Source organism: Mya arenaria, chromosome 7 (assembly GCF_026914265.1).
Source record: "Mya arenaria isolate MELC-2E11 chromosome 7, ASM2691426v1".
NCBI classification, from domain to species: domain Eukaryota; kingdom Metazoa; phylum Mollusca; class Bivalvia; order Myida; family Myidae; genus Mya; species Mya arenaria.
This window is the reverse complement of record NC_069128.1, coordinates 62,220,818-62,240,072: the sequence shown is the minus strand read 5'-3', so window position 1 is coordinate 62,240,072 and position 19,255 is coordinate 62,220,818. Positions and strand designations below refer to the sequence as shown.

Here is a 19,255-nt window from a genome sequence, read left to right as displayed (position 1 = left end):
GGATTCAGTACTCGTAAACCGCTAATATATAATAATATATATATTGTGTACGTCATATTTTGTTTATTTAAACGTTGTATGCCCTGTTGAGTGAATGCCAGTAGGCTTCGATCCGTGAGCCTTTGATTAATCAAGGGCATGATCAATGCTTGGCTGTTAGACCGGTCCTTGTAGTTTCCATTGAACTATGTATCTATATCTTACCTATTACAGATAACACGCGTTCAATGTGTGACTAGTGGACATTTGATTAAACACTTTCAAATTAAATACTTGGCTGCTCGACCGGTCCTTGTAGTTTTCAATACACCATTTATCTATCTGTTTACTGTTACAGATAACACGCGTTCAATGTGTGACCAGTGTGGCGGTGACATTTACCATTGCTAGTTGTTAGTAATGACCTTAAAATGATATTTTGTTGTGTGCTTTATTTCAAATGATATCTGACTACTCTGTTAAACCATTACGCTGTTAACATCCCATAAACTGAGTTTGCCAAAAGAACCGACAGTGAAAATGGAACATTCAATTGTGGATGACGTACATGTTAGGATACTCGTAATTAGACGTAAACTGTGACGGAAGATACTGTGCACAGACTACATCATATTTACTTTATACAATAATAATAGTAATAAGCTATGCAATAGAATTTTGCTATGTCGATGTTGTCAACTCGATGTTCTGGTTATGTCGAAGCCTTTACGAATGTGTTGAATTGAGTTAATTTTGTTTAGTAATTCCGTTATATCAAATGTTCGTTATTTCGACGTACTTCCCAAGGTCCAAACAACCTCGACATAGCGCGCTTTGACTGTAGTCAGGAAGAGAAATAAAACACTTGCATCACCAAGATGATTGGCATGAACTTCCGAAAAGTGTTGCTGCCGATACTGGCTATCATATCCTTACACTGTAAATGTACGGTGTTAACTGAGCCAAGATGTCCACGGTTCGAGTTTGAGGAGAGGCTGCTGGAAAAGTTAATACGCCTAGAAGTTGCCATGGAACAGGTTAGTACACATAGAAGTTGTAACAGGTTAGACCGACTGACGTCATTAATTCTTTAATGTCATGATTTATTGGATACATATTGCGCTTTATAATAATGATACATTCATTGTGTATTTTTGCGCATTGGTATCACTGAATCACGTGTCTTTTGTTTTGAATCTAACGAGTTAATTATAATTAAAGATATGTTTATATCATCGTGCTTTCAATTATGTAAACAAACATACCAAACCTGACCGAGACACACCTGGCCCCGATTTCTCGAAACTTCTTAAGTCCCTTATAACAGGATTAAGCTAAAATCACTATTTTTGGTTTTCAATAAATTGCGTAGTATTCACTTCTTAAAGAATTCTTATACTTTAGATAGGAATTATCATTATGGTAATAGCAATAAACCATTATTCATTTTATCAAAGTTCAAATTAAGTATGTATTTTGGCTAATTGAAATAAGCTACTTAAGCCTGTTAAGCTTAAGAAGTTACGAGAAAATGGGGCCTGCTCGATACCCATTTTCAACCTATGCTTTAGTCAGGGAAATTTCAAAATAACACAACTGGCAGTAATTTACTTAATTTCACTATCTTACAACGTACGCGACATATCAACATTTCAAAATATACTGAAATTTAATTTAGATGTTTTCAAGAATGAAATATTCGGTTCGTAATTTAAACAGCAGTGATTTAAACGTCAGATGAAGGACCAAACCTCGGCGACCGGTAACCGGCTGGAACACTGCATGAATGAAGTTGATAGGCTCACGCTCGATTTGAACCATACTAAGGGTAACCTTGTGGATTTTTAAGCCAACCAACAACAACAACATCAACAACAACAACAACAACAACATCAACAACAACAACAACAACAACAAGCAAACAATAAACATATAAATAAAACGGGTATTCCGGATGGAGTTATAACTTGTATAATGTTTTCCATTTTTATTGCGTTATTTTGTAACTTTCTTTAAACGTTAAAATGCATACATGTTATCAAAGATACAGGACAAAGGTGTCAATAGTTTGCCCTTAAATGGGTTTATGTAAAAATATGAATATTTGTAATACAGACTTTGCAAATTTTAGATGGGAATTTGGAACTTTTGTGAAATATGTATGGCAGTTTACAATCCGATTGCGTGCCTTTAAAACGAATTTAAACTATATCAGCAAGCTCCTAGCAAAGGAAACCCCGCCGTTTGACCTTTCAACAAATACCATTTTTTCTTGCCAGCTCAAGCTCTTACTGTTTATGTAACTTCAGAACAGCTACGAGTTCCTACGATCTTATTCAAGGCCACGAAGGTCAGCAATAAAATCCCAAACCAAGGTCAAATTATTGTCTTCAAGGAAACGCTCAGTAACTTCGGTAACGGGTACGATAGTAACACGGGTATATTCGATGCTCCGGTATCCGGCTCCTATCTCTTCACGGTGCATTTGTGTTCAGAACCGGGTGGCTATATTGTTTCCAATCTCGTTAATGATGGAAAGACACAGACCACTGATTCAAACTATGATAAGGAGGGAAAGGTTTGTAACACCAGCGAGGCTATTGTGTATCTTGAGGTATCCAGCAAGGTCTGGGTGGAAATGTTTGCCGCTGGAAACAAGATCAGAGAAGATGGTCATAGATTTTCGTATTTTTCTGGAGTACTCTTGCATAGATAAAGAGAACAATCTGTTGTTTTATATTATTGTGATACAAAGCACGTTGTATCATTCGAATGACACCTTATTCTTATAGCTATTTTTATTTGACGATACATTATTAACAACGAAATAACAATGCATTTAAAAAAAAACTGACTAGTGCCTTTAAAAGAAGGGTTCGAAATATCGTGTGATTGCATGTTATATGTTTGTGTATGACCGAAATGTATTTTGGCGGCCAGGTTGACAATAAATATGAAATCACAAAAACTTTTCGATTTTCGAACCTCCTGTTTACTCGGTTTTTCAATGGTTGTGTATGATCCCTGTATATGTAGAGGTCTTGGTTGTTGTGTTTTATGAATAATAATATAGTCATATACATGTATAAGAAATAACGTTTTAATGTTTGATGTAAATGCGGACCAGATTTGAGTACTTATGTAATCATTCATTGTTGTTGCATTAATGTCATACTGTTTCATAGGTTTGTTAAATATTTCAGAACATGTTTCATTGTTTCGTGACATCACATGTGTGCACAATATGCGCATTAATTACATGTTAGCTTGTGCAAAATATGCGCATTAATTACATGTTAGCTTGCAACTTGGTTTCCTATATCAGGATTCAAAATGTTATGAATCTGTGAAATGTGATATATGACACATATTCGTAGACCTTGAAGAATGTGTTTCATCAAGTTAGTACTTACAAAAAAACACCTTTGCAATTACTCCTACAACAAGCTTACTTGCGTAGTCTGGATATTTTTATGCGCAATGAGGATGAAATACGAAAGTGATTCGCGATTCGCGATGTGATAGTATTAAATTCGAATGCAGAAAAAGAACGTGTAGTTTTCTTGGTTTTGCGTGCCCTTACGTATTTGGGCGCACTATGAACTATATATACACAAAAAAACCAACGGCATTCACTCCTACAACAAGCTTACATACGTAGTCTGGATATTTTAATGCGCAATTAAGATGAATTACGAAAGTGATTTATTTCGCGATTTGATAGTATTAAAGTTGAGTAAAGGAAAACGATCATATAGTTTGAAGTAAGTTTTCTAGATTGTGCCTGCCGTAACGGTTTTGGTTGTTCTGTCGCACTATGAACTACCCCTTAGATTTCATGTAATAGTACGCTTAATGTCACAGTTCTAATATGCATGTTCAATTCATTGAAGGTAGCACACACCGTCTCTACTTATTTAACCACTGTGTTCAAAGATCTGTTAAAGTCCTTTGATTTATCTCAATTTAAGTGATCAGGTCATATCTCTGTCCAAGCTTACGACGGTTTCAGTGCGGGAGAGCTTTTAACGGCAAACCTCGATTTAAAGCCAACCTTCAATTTGATCAGAAGCCTACAGGTGTCTGTCCTATTGAAGTACCGCTTAAACGCCACTGAAATAACTGCAAGGATTATTGCTGCTGACGCCATGAACGTACCATTTGGCGTGTAACAAACTTATTAAAAATAACTCGGGAAACACTCATGAGCTCTAGATTTCCCTGCAGAGGCCATTGGCAGTAAAGATGTAATTAATTTTTTAATTAATGCATTTTTATGTTTGACTCATTTGTGTTTCATGAAATAAAATTGATTTGTGGTACAGATAACAAGCTTTTTAGCCGTTATTCATGTTTTGTTTAAAATAATAGATACGTGGTCACAAATTCCTTAGTTAAAAAAGAGCGAAATATCGTTAGTATTGTTTTTATCTGTTTACAAATCATTAACAGACTTGCAGAGAAGAATTAAACAAAACTAGTTCATCAGTTTATAGGATTTCAAAAAGGCTTTGTTCATCATACTGACGTGTGTAAGGTTAAGAACCCGTACACTGCAACTATATGTTGTGTGAGTCTGTTGTAAAGTGATGTTGTGTGTTTTTTGTTGAGTGCCCGTCAGAAGGCTTTAATCCTTGTGCGACATATAAAACTAGGTCATATTGAATATTCGGCTGCTTGACCGGTCCTTGTAGTTTCCATAGCACAATGTATCTAGCCCTTTATTGTTACAGATAACACGCGTTCAAGTTATGATCAGTGTCTCTGTGACATTTATCGTTGCTAGTTTTTACTAAGTTATGACCTGCAAATGATATAAAATTTACTTCACATTCATATTGAATTTAATAGAATACTGAAATGGTTGGTGGTTATAATTTTGCCATTTCGTTTGACACATGGCGTACCAAAAATGCAAAGTGCTCTAAGGAGCCGGGTAAGAATACAGAAATGCTAAAATACACCAATCAGCAGTTCGAAAATACGTCACCTGTTAGCGGGAAGGGGGGGGGGCAAAGCAAATTAATTTCACCGTTTATTATCTATTATGAGGGACTGGAAGAAAATTATTTAATAATAATGCATCTGCTTAAAGAATTTCTAACAAAGTTTAATTTGCTCATATGACTCTATGTCATTCAGTTGGACAAATCGAACAAGTTCAAAGGCCAATGTTTCATGTATCTTCATGTATCTTTGTAAAAGACAATGCACTATTTAAGGATTTTCAAGTAATAAGCACTATGACCCTCATAAGAGGTGTGACATTTATCGCTGCTTGTTGATATGTATGACCTTCAAATGATATAAATATCATTTCAGACTCACAGTGAATTTCAAGGCAAACTGAAATGCACAAACACGTCTTATTTACTTTTATTAACACCGTTGAATGTTGCTGAATGAGTGTGAATGTTTTCAATATTTGAGTTTTGATAAACAGCAAATGTTATCTAACTTATCTCTCAAACATATCAAATAGACTGACTGCCAAAATAACTCACGGTAAAACGTGAAACACTCATGTTTTGGATGGCTTACTGTTAGGGTACTCGTAATTAAACTTAAACTGTGACGGAAGATATTGGAGAGGGAATAATAATAATAATAATAATAATAATAATAATAATAATAATAATAATAATAATAATAATAATAATAATAATAATAATAATAATAATAATAAACTAGATTAAGGAAGTGAAATCATACACTTGCATCACAAAGACGTTTGAAATGGATTTCCGCAAAGTGTTGCTGCCAATCCTGGCTATTTTATTATTACAATTTAACTATTTGGGGTCAACAGAGCCAAGATGTTCACGGTTCGATTTCGAAGAGAGGCTGCTGGAAAAGATAGTACGTCTAGAAGTCGCCATGGAACAGGTTAGTTTGCATAGAAGTCGCAATGGAACAAGTATGTACGCCTATGGAACAGGTTTATACAAGTATAAAATAGCTTTTATTTATATTTTATTTGCATCTATGATGCATTTGTGCGGGAACCAGTGGTGCTGGCTTTCGACTTCGGCTCTCAGAGCCACCACTCGTACGTGTGGTCGTGCATGACACGAGATCTGTTTTCTTTTCCGATATTCCCCTCGATCGTGCATGCGTATCGCACTTGAAATGCAAACTATACACTGTTTCTAATACTTTTTCCTATCTGCTCTCCCACTTTGTCTACCTCCTAACTCCCACCTCTCGCGAACACTCAATTTTCACTCTTCTCCCCACTTACCTGTTTCACCTACCTTCTCTCAACCTACCATTCACACCTTTGGCTCGAACTCCCATGGGCCGTCGAAAATACCTCGAGCCTCGGATAAGCAAGCCAATCGAATATGCCTTCTTTCGGAATAAAGCAATCGCTCCTTTACATCCAGTTCGAGCCAACGAGGAATTTGAGCCAAGCGAGTTCGAGCAAACGATGTTTGACTGTACTTTTTATCCATATTTCACCTTTATCACATACCTCTTACCTTTCTCACCTACTTTAACCCTACCTACCGCCTCTCCTCTTTCCTCTATCGTTCTCGCCTACCTTCTCGTTTCTTTCTTCTTACTTTCCTCACCCACAATCTCAACTCTTTCCTCTCGGCTGTCTCACTTTCTCCCCTCTTATCTTTCTTACATACCTTCTCTCTCTTTCCTTTCTTACATACCTTCTCTCCTCTTACCTTTCTCGCATACTCTCTTCCCTCTTTCCTCTTACCTTTCTCGACTACCTTCTCTCCTCTTTTTTCTCACCAACCTTCTCTCTCTTTCCTTTATCACATACCTGATCACCTCATTCCTCGTACCTTTCTCGCCTACCTTCTTACCTCTTACTTTTCTCACGTACCTTCTCCCTCTTTCCTTTCTTTCATACCTTCTTTCATCTTACCTTTCTCGCATACTCTCTTCCCTCTTTCCTCTTTCCTTTCTCGACTACATTCTCTCCTCTTTTTTCTCACCTACCTTCTCCCCCTTTCCTTCATCACATACCTGATCACCGCTTTCCTCTTACCTTTCTCACTTACCTTCTTCCTCTTTCCTTTATCACATACATTCTTTCCTATCTCCTCTTACCCTCTTTCCTCTTACCTTTCTCACCTACCTTCTCCCTCTTTCCTTTATCACATACCTTCTTTCTTCTCTCCTCTTACCTTTCTCATCTACCTTCTCCCCTTTTACATTTCTCATCTATATTCTATCCTCTTACCTTTCTCACCTATATTCTCTCCTCTCTCCTCTTACCTTTCTCATCTACCTTCTCTCCTCTTACCTTTCTCACCTATATTCTCTCCTCTCTCCTCTAACCTTTCTCACCTACCCTCTCTCCTCCTACCTTTCTCATCTATATTCTCTCCTCTTACCTTTCTCACCTATATTCTCTTCTCTCTCCTCTTACCTTTCTCATTTACCTTCTGTCCCCTTACCTTTCTTACCTATATTCTCCCTCTTTCCTTTATCACATACCTTCTCTCCTCTTGTCTTTCTCGCATACTCTCTTCCCTTTTTCCTCTTTCCTTTCTCGACTACATTCTCTCCTCTTTTTCCTCACCTACGTTCTCCCTCTTTCCTTTATCACTTACCTGATCACCTCTTTCCTCTTACCTTTCTCACCTACCTTCTCCCTCTTTCCTTTATCACATACATGATCACCTCTTTCCTCTTACCTTTCTCACCTACCTACTCCCAGTTTCCTTTATCACATACCTGATCACCTCTTTCCTCTTACCTTTCTCACCTGCCTCCTCCCTCTTTCCTTTATCACATACCTGATCACCTCTTTCCTCTTACCTTTCTCACCTGCCTCCTCCCTCTTTCCTTTATCACATACAATCTCCCTCTTTCCTTTATCATTTACCTGATCACCTCTTTCCTCTTACCTTTCTCACCTACCTTCTCCCTCTTTCCTTTATCACATACCTGATCACCTCTTTCCACTTACCTTTCTCACCTACCTTCTCCCTCTTTCCTTTATCACATACATTCTCTCCTCTTACCTTTCTCACCTACCTTATCCTCTCTGACCTTTCACACCTACCTTCTCTCCTCTTATATTTCTCACCTACATTTCCACTCTTAATTTTCTCACCTACCTTCTCCCCTCATACCGTCGAGCCTATCATCTCTTTTTCCTTTCTCACATACATTCTCCCTCATCCATCTTTCCCCTTTTACTTTTCTCACCTTCCCTCTCTTTATCTCCCATTTCTTTATGTCCTCTTCCTACCTCTTCTCTTCCTTTTCTTACGCTCTCTGCTAACATACCAAATTCTGCCTCATGTTACACCTCATTCCCTTCTATCTATTCCCTTCTCATTGTTCTCACATGTCCCTCTGTTTTTCTACATCTACTCCTACCATCTCCCCTTCACTGTGTCTCCTGACTTTTTTCCTCATTCACACACATAGTATTTTAACAATCGCGTTATATTTTAAGAAAACAGCGGTTTGTTAAAAGATGTAACTAAATTCTGGATTTGCTTAACATATGAACGGTATTGTGGATTCCAATTTAGAGGGGGTAATACCCCCGTACATGCATGATTTGACCAGGGAATGGATTACAATATCAAAATTTTCGTTTGTATTTAGATTAAAGACCAAACCTCGGCGACCGGTAACCGGCTTGAGAACTGCATGCATGGAGTGGACAAGCTCACACTCGATTTGAACGATGATAAGGATGGACTTGTTGAACTTAAGAAAGACTTCGCAGTTTTTAAGACGGGAATTTTGAATTCCTTTGAAGGTATAGTTTTTTTTGTGGTGCATTTTAACGTAAATACAAGATGTGTTAAAACGTCAATTAAAAATAAAACATTTGTTAACTATGGCAGTATAAACAACATTTTCAGCCCTGAAATGCAACCACGCTGGTTTTCTTACAAATACCACATTGTCTCGCTTGCTGAAGTTCTGACAATACTAATTGGCTATTGTATATACATGGAATTTCAGAGAAATCACGAGTTCCTACGATCTTATTCAAGGCCACGAAAGTCAGCAATAAAACTCCAAACCAAGGTCAAATTATTGTATTCAAAGAAACACTCAGTAACTATGGAAACGGCTACGACACCAACTTGGGTATTTTCGATGCGCCGGTATCCGGTTCCTATCTCTTCACGGTACATTTGTGTCCAGAAGCGGGTTTCTGGATCGTTTCCAATCTCGTAAATGACGGAAGGATACAGACCACCGATTCAAACACTGACAAGGAGGGATTGGTTTGTAACACCAGCGAGGCTATTGTGTATCTTGAGCTATCTGGTAAAGTATGGGTGGAAATGTTTAATAGTGGATCAAAAATCAAAGAAGATTATCATAGATTTTCCTATTTTTCTGGAGTTCTCTTGCATAGATAAAGAAACAGTATTTTGTTTTGTAATCTTGTGATACAAAGCAAGACATATCTTACGACTGACCCACTAGTGTTATAGCTAGTTTTATTAGACATTACAGTATTTACAATGAAGTATGTGTGTTCTTCTGTATCTGAATAGCTCTTGATTGTTTATATCGATTATCATGTTTGATGTAAATGTGGACCAGATTTGAAAATGATTGAACTATTATTTGCCCTATTCCAAAGTCAAGTACGACTGACCCTCGTGACCCTTTATCTTACAGAGGTATTGCACTGTCATTTTCAATGTATAAGTTTTATTGCTCAATTTTAAATGACAGACTATCTATGTGGGTAGAAAGTAATAATATAATTGTTGATGAACGAAATGGTTTCAGAAAGAAAAGAAGTACTGTTGACCATTTATCATCTCTTACCATTATTATTGACACCAGAAAGAAACTTAAAAAATCAACATATTGTGCTTTTATCGATTTTAAAAAAGCGTTCGATTTTATAGACCGTAGTACTTTATGGAATAAGTTGACTAGTTCTAAAGTAGGAATTGAAGGTAAAATCATTGTTGCACTTAAATCTCTATATAAGAACACAACATCCTGTGTAAGAGTCAATGGATACTATACAGAGACCTTTGATGTACATTGCGGCTTGAGACAAGGATGTTCTCTGCCCCCTTTATTGTTTAATCTGTTTGTAAATGATTTAGCTGTTACAATGAAAGCTTTAAATAAAGGCATATCAGTTGGTGATGAAGATATTAGTATATTGCTTTATGCTGATGATATTGTTCTCATGGCTGAAAATGAAGAATACTTACAGTTTATGTTAAATGTTTTAAACGACTGGTGTAAAACCAATAGTATGTTTGTTAATTCATCTAAGAGTCAGATTGTTTATTTTAGATCTTTGTCGGTCAACAGAACCCCATTTGTATTCACTTGTGGTGATAATACTTTGCAAGTAGTGGATAAGTATACCTATCTAGGGTTACTACTGAATGAATATCTTGATTATAATATTACCGCCAAGTGTGCTGCCCAGGGTGCAGGCAGAGCACTCGGGCTCGTTATGGCAAAGTGTAAGTCAGCCGGTGGTCTACCGTATAAAATATTTGATAAATTATTCGAAAGTACTGTGCTGCCGATAAAATCTTATGGTGCCTCAATTTGGGCAACATAATCCTACTCATGCATTAACTCTGTTGAAAGTAGAGCTATGCGTTTCTTTCTTGGCACTGGTCGGTATACGCCCAATAATGCTCTATACGGTGAATTTGCGTGGCACCCACCACTGGTGAAACAATGGAAGTCTGTTGCCCAGCAATGGCATAAAATAGCAAAAATGGATAACAATTAAATCAATCATAAAATATTTGACTATTGCTATAGTAAGAGTGGTTCACGTTGTAGAAACTGGCAGTTTGTTTTTAAAAATCATATAAATAATATTGGTTTGTCACCTATGCTAGTGAACTGCAATACCTCATCCTCTAAATACTCCTGTGATAAGGTGCTATCATTATCAATGTAAAAGTTTGTATCAGTGTGGAAAGATAATATTAATAAAGATGTTGGTCCTTCAGGAAGAGGGCGTAACAAGCTCAGAACCTATAAACTGTTTAAGCAAGAATATGTGTTAGAAAACTATGTTAAGACACAATTACATATTAAGCATAGATCCGCCTTAGCTAAGTTCAGATTTGGGGTTGCCCCACTAAGACTAGAAAGTGGCAGATACGAAAATGTTCCAGAAAATTTACACCTATATCCAATTTGTAAAACTACAGTTGAGAATGAATGTTTTGTTTTATTGTAATGCTTATCAGTCTATAAGAGATAGTTTGATTACAAAAGCTTGTGAAGTCAATAACAGTTATGTTAATATATGCGATCAAAACAAATTGATGTTTGGACCGTACAATGAAGATATGCATAAAATCAGTGCCAGAACCTGTTTTATGATTCTAAAAACTAGAAATAACCTGTTGTATAGATGACTTGTTTCCTTGCTTTAGATATTAAATAGTGTATAAAATATTTTAATAACTTTAGCATCTCTTAAGTCACTGTAAATTTGTGGTCTAGAAGTTGCCATGGAACAGGTTTGACCGTCTGACTTCATTAATTCATTACCGCTCATATTTTTTAATGATACATACTGCACTGTGAGATATTCATTGTTTATGTTTGCGTATTTGTATCACTAACCCCTAGGCTTTGCTTTTGAATTCAATCATTTAATCATTAGTATAAATATGTTTATTTAACTTTGTATTCAAACATATAAAGAAATTCCCCATACCTGACCGATTTCTGCCACATAAACGTCGGCAACCACGGCAGCTAATTCCGTTATACTTCGTAGATAAAGTGGGGCAATTGACTGACAAAATCTCGTTTTAATGAATGTGCATGAGGCAGGGGAAACAACTCATTTTCTAATGAAATAGCATGTTACAATAGAATCTTTTTCAATAACATTGTAGTGTCAGTAGCTTCCGCGGCATGGCGGTCTTGACTGCTGACAATAATTATTGTACTGAAAAAGCATAGCCGGTTGAATTACTGTAGTCACCAGATTATTTTTCTACGGGAGAAAATCTGTGACCTTGCGGAACCAATGAAACTGCCTCATTAATTATTCATGATAACGAGATTTCAAAATCGCCCATGGTACACAACAAAGAAGGCTACGTAGTGTAACGGGTACTGTATACGACGATGCTGCCACCTATGTATTGGTCAGGGTAATTTCAAAACAACACAACTCGCAGTGTTATACTTAATTTCAATATGTAACAATTGACGCGATAACAAATAACCAATTCAAGTTATACTGAACTTTAATATTCGTTTCGTAATTTAAACAGCAATGTTTTAAACTTCAGATGAAAGACCAAACCTCGGCGACCGGTAACCGGCTGGAAAACTGCATGAATGAAGTGGACAGGCTCAAGCTCGATTTGAACCATACTAAGGGTAACCTTGTGGATCTTTAAGCCAGTCAATTTATTTACATCATCAACAACAACAACAACAACAGCTACACCCCCCACCACCACCACCAACAACAACAACAACAACAGCTACACCCCCACCACCACCACCACCACCACCATCAACAACAACAACAACAACAGCTACACCCCCACCACCACCAACAACAACAACAACATCAACAACAACAACAACAACAACAACAGGTACAACCAAATAATATCCATATGAATAAAACGGGTATTCCGGATGTAGTTATGACTTATATCATGATTTCCATTTTTTTGTGTTATTTTGTAATTTTCTTTAAATGTAAAGAATGCATATATGTTATCAAAGATACAGGACAAACGTGTCAATAGTTTGCGCTTTAATAGGTTTATAGAAGCATATGAACTTGGCTACTTTTAAGAAAGACTTTGCAAATTTGAGATGGGAATTTGGAACATATGTGAAATAAGTATGGCAGTTTACAATCCGATTGTGTGCCTTTAAAAAGAATTCAAACTATATCAGCAAGCTCCTTAAAAAGGAAACCGCGTCGTTTGACCTTTCAACAAATGTCATTTGTTCTTGATTGCTCAAGCTCTTACTGTGTATGTGATTTCAGAACAGCTACGAGTTCCTACGATCTTATTCAAGGCCACGAAAGTCAGCAATAAAACCCCAAACCAAGGTCAAATTATTGTCTTCAAGGAAACGCTCAGTAACTATGGTAACGGCTACGATAGTAACACGGGAATATTCGACGCTCCGGTATCCGGCTCCTATCTCTTCACGGTGCATTTGTGCTCAGAACCGGGTATCTATATTGTTTCCAATCTCGTCAATGACGGAAGGATACAGACCACTGACTCAAACTATGAAAAGGAGGGAAAGGTTTGTAACACCAGCGAGGCTATTTTGTATCTTGAGGTATCTAGCAAAGTATGGGTGGAGATGTTAGGCGGTGGAAACAAGATCAGAGAAGATGGTCATAGATTTTCGTATTTTTCTGGAGTACTCTTGCATAGATAAAGAGAGCAATCTGTTGTTTTGTATTCTTGTGATACAAAGCACGTTGTATCATGCGAATGACCCTTTTTTGTTATAGCTAGTTTTATTTGACAATACATCATTAACAACGAAATATCAATGCATTTAAAACACTGATTAATGCCGGGTTTTCAATGTTTGTGTGTTTCCCTGTATCTGAACAATTCTTGAGTGTGTTTTTAATAAATTATAACATAGTTATAAATAAGAAATCATGTTTGATGCAAACACGGACCAGATTGAAATACTTATGTGATCGTTTATTGTTTTTGTTTAAATGAAATACTGTTCCATAAGTTTGTTCAATATTTGAGTATATGTTTTATTGTTTGGTGACATCACATGTTGGCTAAATATGTACCTTGATGACATGTTAGCTTGCAACTTGGTTTCAGATTTCAGGCATTACAATGTTACAGGCGGCCGGCCACCATGACATGTGTCAACATCTCGAATTTGGAAATAAAGTCACAGTTTTGACTTTATTGAAGTACAGTGCGACAGGTGGTTTGCAATATATATATGGATATATCTAATGAATCTGTAACGAACGATATGACTTAGGTTAGTATACTTTGAAGTTTGTGTGTTCTTTAAGTTAGTACTTACAGAAATGCAACCACAATTTACACCTACAACCATTATACAATGCAAACTACAGTTACAAGAGCATTAGTCGAAAAATAGTCCAGTTTAGAGGAAAAAGGCCAGGGTGCAAACTGCAATGGAGTACAGACACAAGCGGCCAAAATGTACCGAAAGCTTTGTTTAGAATCACAAGGAAAATGCCGAAATTTATACACTAAACGAGAGATACATAGTTGTCCTAAAATCGTTAACAAGGACAGACTTCACAACAGCTTTCTGCACAACGGAATAGTGAAAGAAGTTATTGCAGGCCAGGGTCTTTGATTTTTAATGAATATCTCGCATGTATGGGCATGTCATTGCTGCACTAGTGTGGTTACTAATGCATACAGATCACACTGACATACTCATGTGTTGTATATTAAGGTGATGTATTGCCAGTTGCAGACTTAGCTCAGTGCATGTGGACATCAGCTGTGGAGACAGGGCTCTACTCAATACCATCAGAATTTTCACATTAGATCCGTCCAACATACATTTCCGTTTTCATTTGCTTCATTCTCATATAAATCCAATGGATATTTAAATCTGATTTTGATGTTAACAAATCCGTTTGTTATTGGTGCTTAAGAGTCATCTACAGTTTCTATGAAATATAGTTTGACCGTATATTATTTAGGGGTAGAATTAAACATATCTACACCAACAGGCTAGAAGATTTCCAAAACGAAATATATTGACATAATTTATGGTTAAGTACCCATAAACCGCTGCCATGCACTGGGTATGTATGTTGTGATAAGAGTGAGGGTTGTGCACTTGAACTGGTTTAAACCCCCAGTCAATTTACATTTTACTGACCGTTCCAAGGCGGTACCTAACAATCCTTGATAAACATACCTAGTGTTGTTATATATAGTATATATGCACTGTGCTGTTTGTGGAGTTTTGTGCTGTTCTTCTGTTTCTTGTTTGTGTTTTTATGTCCTATGTCTCTGGCGGTTGCCATGTGGGTTTATGTTTGAACTGAGCTTGTTTCTGTAGTTTTTCGCACAGATATTGTTACAGTGTGTGTCCATCGTTCAATGCCATTGAGTGCCTTTAATCAGTAGACTTTGATCCCTTTGTCTTTTAATAAACAAGGCCGTTTTAAATATATACTTGGTTACTCGGCCGATCCTTGTCTAAATATTGATAATTTCGACACAGGAGTTGTGCATGCACTTTCGATTATAACTGATGTTAAGCAAACGAAAAGGATGTATTACTTTAAACAGTGAACCTGTAAATGTAGCTGTGTGGACTGATTTTTGGTGTGTTTTCTTTTTATTTAAGCAATGACTAAACATTTATCTACTGCATTCTGTTTATAATTTTGCAATAAAGTAATTGTATTTAAACTTCTTTAATGATAATGGTACCGATGCTACTGGTTGTGTAAGGTGGTTGTTCAGATATATAACTTACTATTTCTGGATTAAGTGGCCACCTGTCTTATGCAGCCACTTTGACCTTTTCCCCAAGGTGGCCACTCAATACTGGTTTTAATGTAGTTGCCATAGTACCATATATATAGATAACATGCTTTCAAGTTATGCTTGGTATGTCTGTGACTTTTATCGTTGCTAGTGGAAGTTTATGATCTTCAAATGATATAAAATGTGACTTAACACTCAAATAGATAACTGAAATGTATGATTCCTGCCATTTCACGTGACACATGGCATAGTAAAAAATGCGACAAGTACCTGGGCAAAAATGTGAAAACGCGAACATTTACCAGCCAGCAGTTCGATTATAGGTCAAGTGTGTATATGGGGAGAGCGAGCGATAATGCGAAATCATGTCACTGTATATTATTTATTATGAGGGACTGGTTGGGCAAAATTGATATCGCGCATTTGCGTATAGAATTTCTAACAAAGTCTAGTTTTAGCTCATATTGGTTTTTTTGGAACAAGTGTGTGGTTAAGATACCCATTTACCTCAAATACTAAATACGTGATTTGTGACGATGTGTGTCTGGTTGATGCCTGTTAGTAGGTATCGGTGTGGCATAAACAGTTCATAGTTAAATACTTGATTTCCAGGCGTGTCCCTGTAATTTCCATATTTGTGTTAGTTTTGGCGATCTGTAGAACATGGAGCAGGCTGCAGCAAGGCCCGCATTCCGTCACTCAGATAAAACAGTAAACAATCTCAATATAAAGCTGTCCGAGTTTTCCTTTTTATTGATATGCTCACTTGTGATTGTGTTTTGAATTCAGTAGGCAATACCGAGATTTTGGTCTCTATTTTAGTGACGAAAGCGCCAATTGCATTGAGTTGACTGCTTTTCTAGCTATCAATTAAAGGCATCAAGCGCATGCGCAAACGACACAACGATGCACAAAAAAAGACTTTTAGTTTTGCGATCTACAAAAAAAAAGACTGTCTCAACTGTCATTAAATTGGATAAATCAAATAAGTTCGAACAGAAATGTATCTCGCTCTTCGTATAAAACATCATTTTAACGATTTTCAAGTTATGATTATTGTTTCCATCGTTTGACGTGTGACATTTGTCATTGCCACTCAAAATATATGACCTTCAAATGATAAAAGTATCATTTAGAATTGCATAAATTTTAATAGGCTACAGAAATTCACAAACACGTCTTATTTATTCATACCCACACTGTGGAATACAGGTGTATATTTGTGATTATTTTCATTTGTTTAGTTTTCATTTGTTTAATTAGTGATACACAGCACATCTTGTCAAACAAATACGCCGGTGATATCCCACATACCAAGATATATTCAGGAAGTGATCTCGAACACTTGCATCAACAAGACGATTGATATGGATTTCCATAAAGTATTTCTTCCAATGTTGGCTATTTTATCATTGCGCTGTAAATTTACGGTGTCAACCGAGCCAAGATGTTCACGGTTTGAATTCGAGCAGAGGCTGATGGAAAAGTTAGTACGCCTAGAAGTTGCCATGGAACAGGTGAGACCGTCCGACGTTATTAATTCAGGTCATATTTTGTAAATGATACATCATGCGCTGTCTACTTTATGGTATATTCATTGTATGTGTTTGTGCATATATATCATTGACCCCGACTTTCTGATTTTTAATTGTTCGCCCTTCGCCAGAGCTAGTGTAAAATGCATACAAACATAAACATATTTAGTATAATTATGTTTGTTTCCTTATGTATATGATCTTATAACATCTTCATATCTGACTGAACATATTTCAAGTAATACTGCAATTCAATTAGATTTAAAGAATAAAATATTCGTTTGATATTTATGCTGGTTAGATGAAGGACCAAACCTCGGCGACCGGTAACCGGCTTGATAACTGCATGACCGAAGTGGACAGGCTTACGCTCGATTTAAGCCTTGCTCAGGGTAAACTTTTGCAGCTTTAAGTCAAGTCCATAAAAAAATAACAAAAAAATAACATTTGTGACACAAAATGTATAACGTGACAACCCCCCCCCCCCCAAAAAAAAAAAAAAAAAAAAAAAAAATAATAATAAAAAAAATAAAAAAAAATAATAATAATAAAAAATAAAGTAAACTAAATAAATAAATAAAAAAAATAATTAAAAAATGAATAAAAAAGATCTAATTTTTCTAATTAAGATATATTTGGTACTAGTGCACACGATTTATTAAGCATTAATATTTTAAAATAGAGCAGAGCATTCTGTGAGGAGTTTAACCTTGTATAATGTTTTGCATTTTTTTTCGCGTTATTCTTCAAACCTTTAATTATCGCACTGAATAGTTTAACTGTACAGTACAAGAGGTGTGACACAAAATTGAGTTTTAATAGGTTTCTAGAAGCATTTGAGCTTGGATGCCATTAAGTGAACATTTTAAGACGCCAATTTAGGACTCTTGACAACTCAGTTTACAGTTTTGTGCTTTTAAAAATCAATTAAAACTATCACGACAAGTCCTGCCAAAGGCAAACGCGGCTGACCTAACAAGAAATAACACTTGTTATTGCTTGCTTAAGCTCTATTTGAATATGTAATTTCAGAACAGCTTCGTGTTCCGACGATCTTATTCAAGGCCACGAAGGTCAGCAATAAAATCCCAAAACCAAGGTCAAATTATTGTCTTCAAGGATACGCTCAGTAACTATGGAAACGGTTACGATAACAACACGGGTATATTCGATGCGCCGGTGTCCGGTTCCTATCTTTTCACGGTGCATTTGTGTCCAGTGCCGGGGTTTTATATAGTTTCCAACCTCGTTAATGATGGCAATATACAGACGACTGATTCCAACTATGACAAGGAGGGATCAGTTTGCAACACCAGCGAGGCTATTGTGTATCTTGAGGTATCCAGCAAGGTCTGGGTGGAAATGTATAACGGTGGAGCCCGAGTCAATGAAGATGGCCATAGATTTTCTTATTTTTCTGGAGTACTCTTGCATAAGTAAAATAATCAAAATCTTAAGTATTCATATGATCAGAACTAAATGTTAACAATTAAAATGACGGAATAAAAAATGCTTTTATGAAAAGTATAAATGTATATTCTGAAGTTGTGTTCTTGTTAGCTTATGTCCATGAATTATCATGAATGTTTGTATTGATGTTTTATGGGAATGTGGACAAATTTTGATTTTTGTTTTTTTAAATAAATATTTAAAATGGTATCCACGAGTGTTTTCATTTATCTACAGACATTTAATAAAATTATTGAATGAAAATACTGAGACCTGACTGAGGGTAAATATAGGTATTATATTAAATACTAGACCTGAGTAAACATATGATACTGCTATTTAAATCGCGCAGCTACTGCAAGTAGGACGCTATTTTTACAAATGCAACGATTCTCTATTTATCGTTTTAATCTAAGCATAATATTTTAAGAGACAAATCAAATTTGCTGTTTTTATGAATAAATAGAGGATATTTGTTTATTTCAGTGTAAGATCGTATTTTATTTCACAAGTGTCATAGAAAAACATATTTTCACGAGTGGCGAAGCCACGAGTGAAAATGTAGTTTTTTTATGATCACGAGTGAAATTAAATACGATCTTACACTGAAATAAACAAATTTTCTGTTTCTTTTATGCTTATTTTCGGAGTTTTATTTGTTTTTTTTATTTCTTTCTGAATTACCCCCTTTTTTGAAAAGGGTGGGCTTTATGCCGCTACCCGTGGGGCGCCCCTCATGCATAATTATAGCTGTCAACTTTTCTACTTTCGGTTTGCTGAGAAATAGTTCTCTGCTATTCATTCTTATAGCTTAATATTCGCTCGTTTTTTATT

General features: G+C 36.2%; 3 protein-coding genes across 5 annotated transcripts; all 3 read left to right on the top strand.

Annotated features, from left to right (window-relative positions):
* Positions 1–806: 806 nt before the first annotated feature.
* Positions 807–15,359, top strand: LOC128240168 (complement C1q tumor necrosis factor-related protein 3-like). 3 transcript variants are annotated; one of them, XM_052956687.1, is made up of 4 exons: positions 807–1,016; positions 12,228–12,318; positions 12,947–13,215; positions 13,774–15,359. In XM_052956687.1, exons 1-4 carry the CDS (start codon positions 858–860, stop codon positions 13,849–13,851), a joined length of 597 nt encoding a protein of 198 aa, XP_052812647.1. In that variant the 5' UTR covers positions 807–857; the 3' UTR covers positions 13,852–15,359. The 3 variants fall into 3 exon arrangements, with proteins under 3 accessions (XP_052812647.1, XP_052812645.1, XP_052812646.1); XM_052956685.1 differs by having other exon boundaries at positions 13,767–15,359; XM_052956686.1 differs by lacking the exons at positions 12,228–12,318; positions 12,947–13,215; positions 13,774–15,359 and adding exons at positions 1,717–1,807; positions 2,289–2,936.
* On the top strand, positions 5,676–11,329 carry LOC128240167 (uncharacterized). Its single transcript, XM_052956683.1, has 3 exons — positions 5,676–5,865; positions 8,566–8,722; positions 8,932–11,329. Exons 1-3 carry the CDS (start codon positions 5,716–5,718, stop codon positions 9,336–9,338), a joined length of 714 nt encoding a protein of 237 aa, XP_052812643.1. The 5' UTR covers positions 5,676–5,715; the 3' UTR covers positions 9,339–11,329.
* Positions 15,360–16,737: 1,378 nt separating the features above from the next.
* LOC128240272 (uncharacterized) lies at positions 16,738–18,324 on the top strand. Its single transcript, XM_052956830.1, has 3 exons — positions 16,738–16,954; positions 17,274–17,364; positions 18,005–18,324. Exons 1-3 carry the CDS (start codon positions 16,805–16,807, stop codon positions 18,103–18,105), a joined length of 342 nt encoding a protein of 113 aa, XP_052812790.1. The 5' UTR covers positions 16,738–16,804; the 3' UTR covers positions 18,106–18,324.
* Positions 18,325–19,255: the final 931 nt, after the last annotated feature.

Excerpts from the sequence above, each read along its gene's own strand:
- LOC128240168 (XM_052956685.1), top strand. The coding sequence starts at position 858 with ATGATTGGCATGAACTTCCGAAAAGTGTTGCTGCCGATACTGGCTATC. Across the intron at positions 1,017-12,227 it reads TAGAAGTTGCCATGGAACAG|ATGAAAGACCAAACCTCGGC; the intron begins GTTAGTACACAT and ends TTTAAACTTCAG. Across the intron at positions 13,216-13,766 it reads ACTATGAAAAGGAGGGAAAG|ATTTCAGGCATTACAATGTT; the intron begins GTTTGTAACACC and ends ACTTGGTTTCAG.
- LOC128240167 (XM_052956683.1), top strand. The coding sequence starts at position 5,716 with ATGGATTTCCGCAAAGTGTTGCTGCCAATCCTGGCTATTTTATTATTA. Across the intron at positions 5,866-8,565 it reads TAGAAGTCGCCATGGAACAG|ATTAAAGACCAAACCTCGGC; the intron begins GTTAGTTTGCAT and ends GTTTGTATTTAG. Across the intron at positions 8,723-8,931 it reads AATTTTGAATTCCTTTGAAG|AGAAATCACGAGTTCCTACG; the intron begins GTATAGTTTTTT and ends ATGGAATTTCAG.
- LOC128240272 (XM_052956830.1), top strand. The coding sequence starts at position 16,805 with ATGGATTTCCATAAAGTATTTCTTCCAATGTTGGCTATTTTATCATTG. Across the intron at positions 16,955-17,273 it reads TAGAAGTTGCCATGGAACAG|ATGAAGGACCAAACCTCGGC; the intron begins GTGAGACCGTCC and ends TATGCTGGTTAG. Across the intron at positions 17,365-18,004 it reads CGATTTAAGCCTTGCTCAGG|AACAGCTTCGTGTTCCGACG; the intron begins GTAAACTTTTGC and ends ATGTAATTTCAG.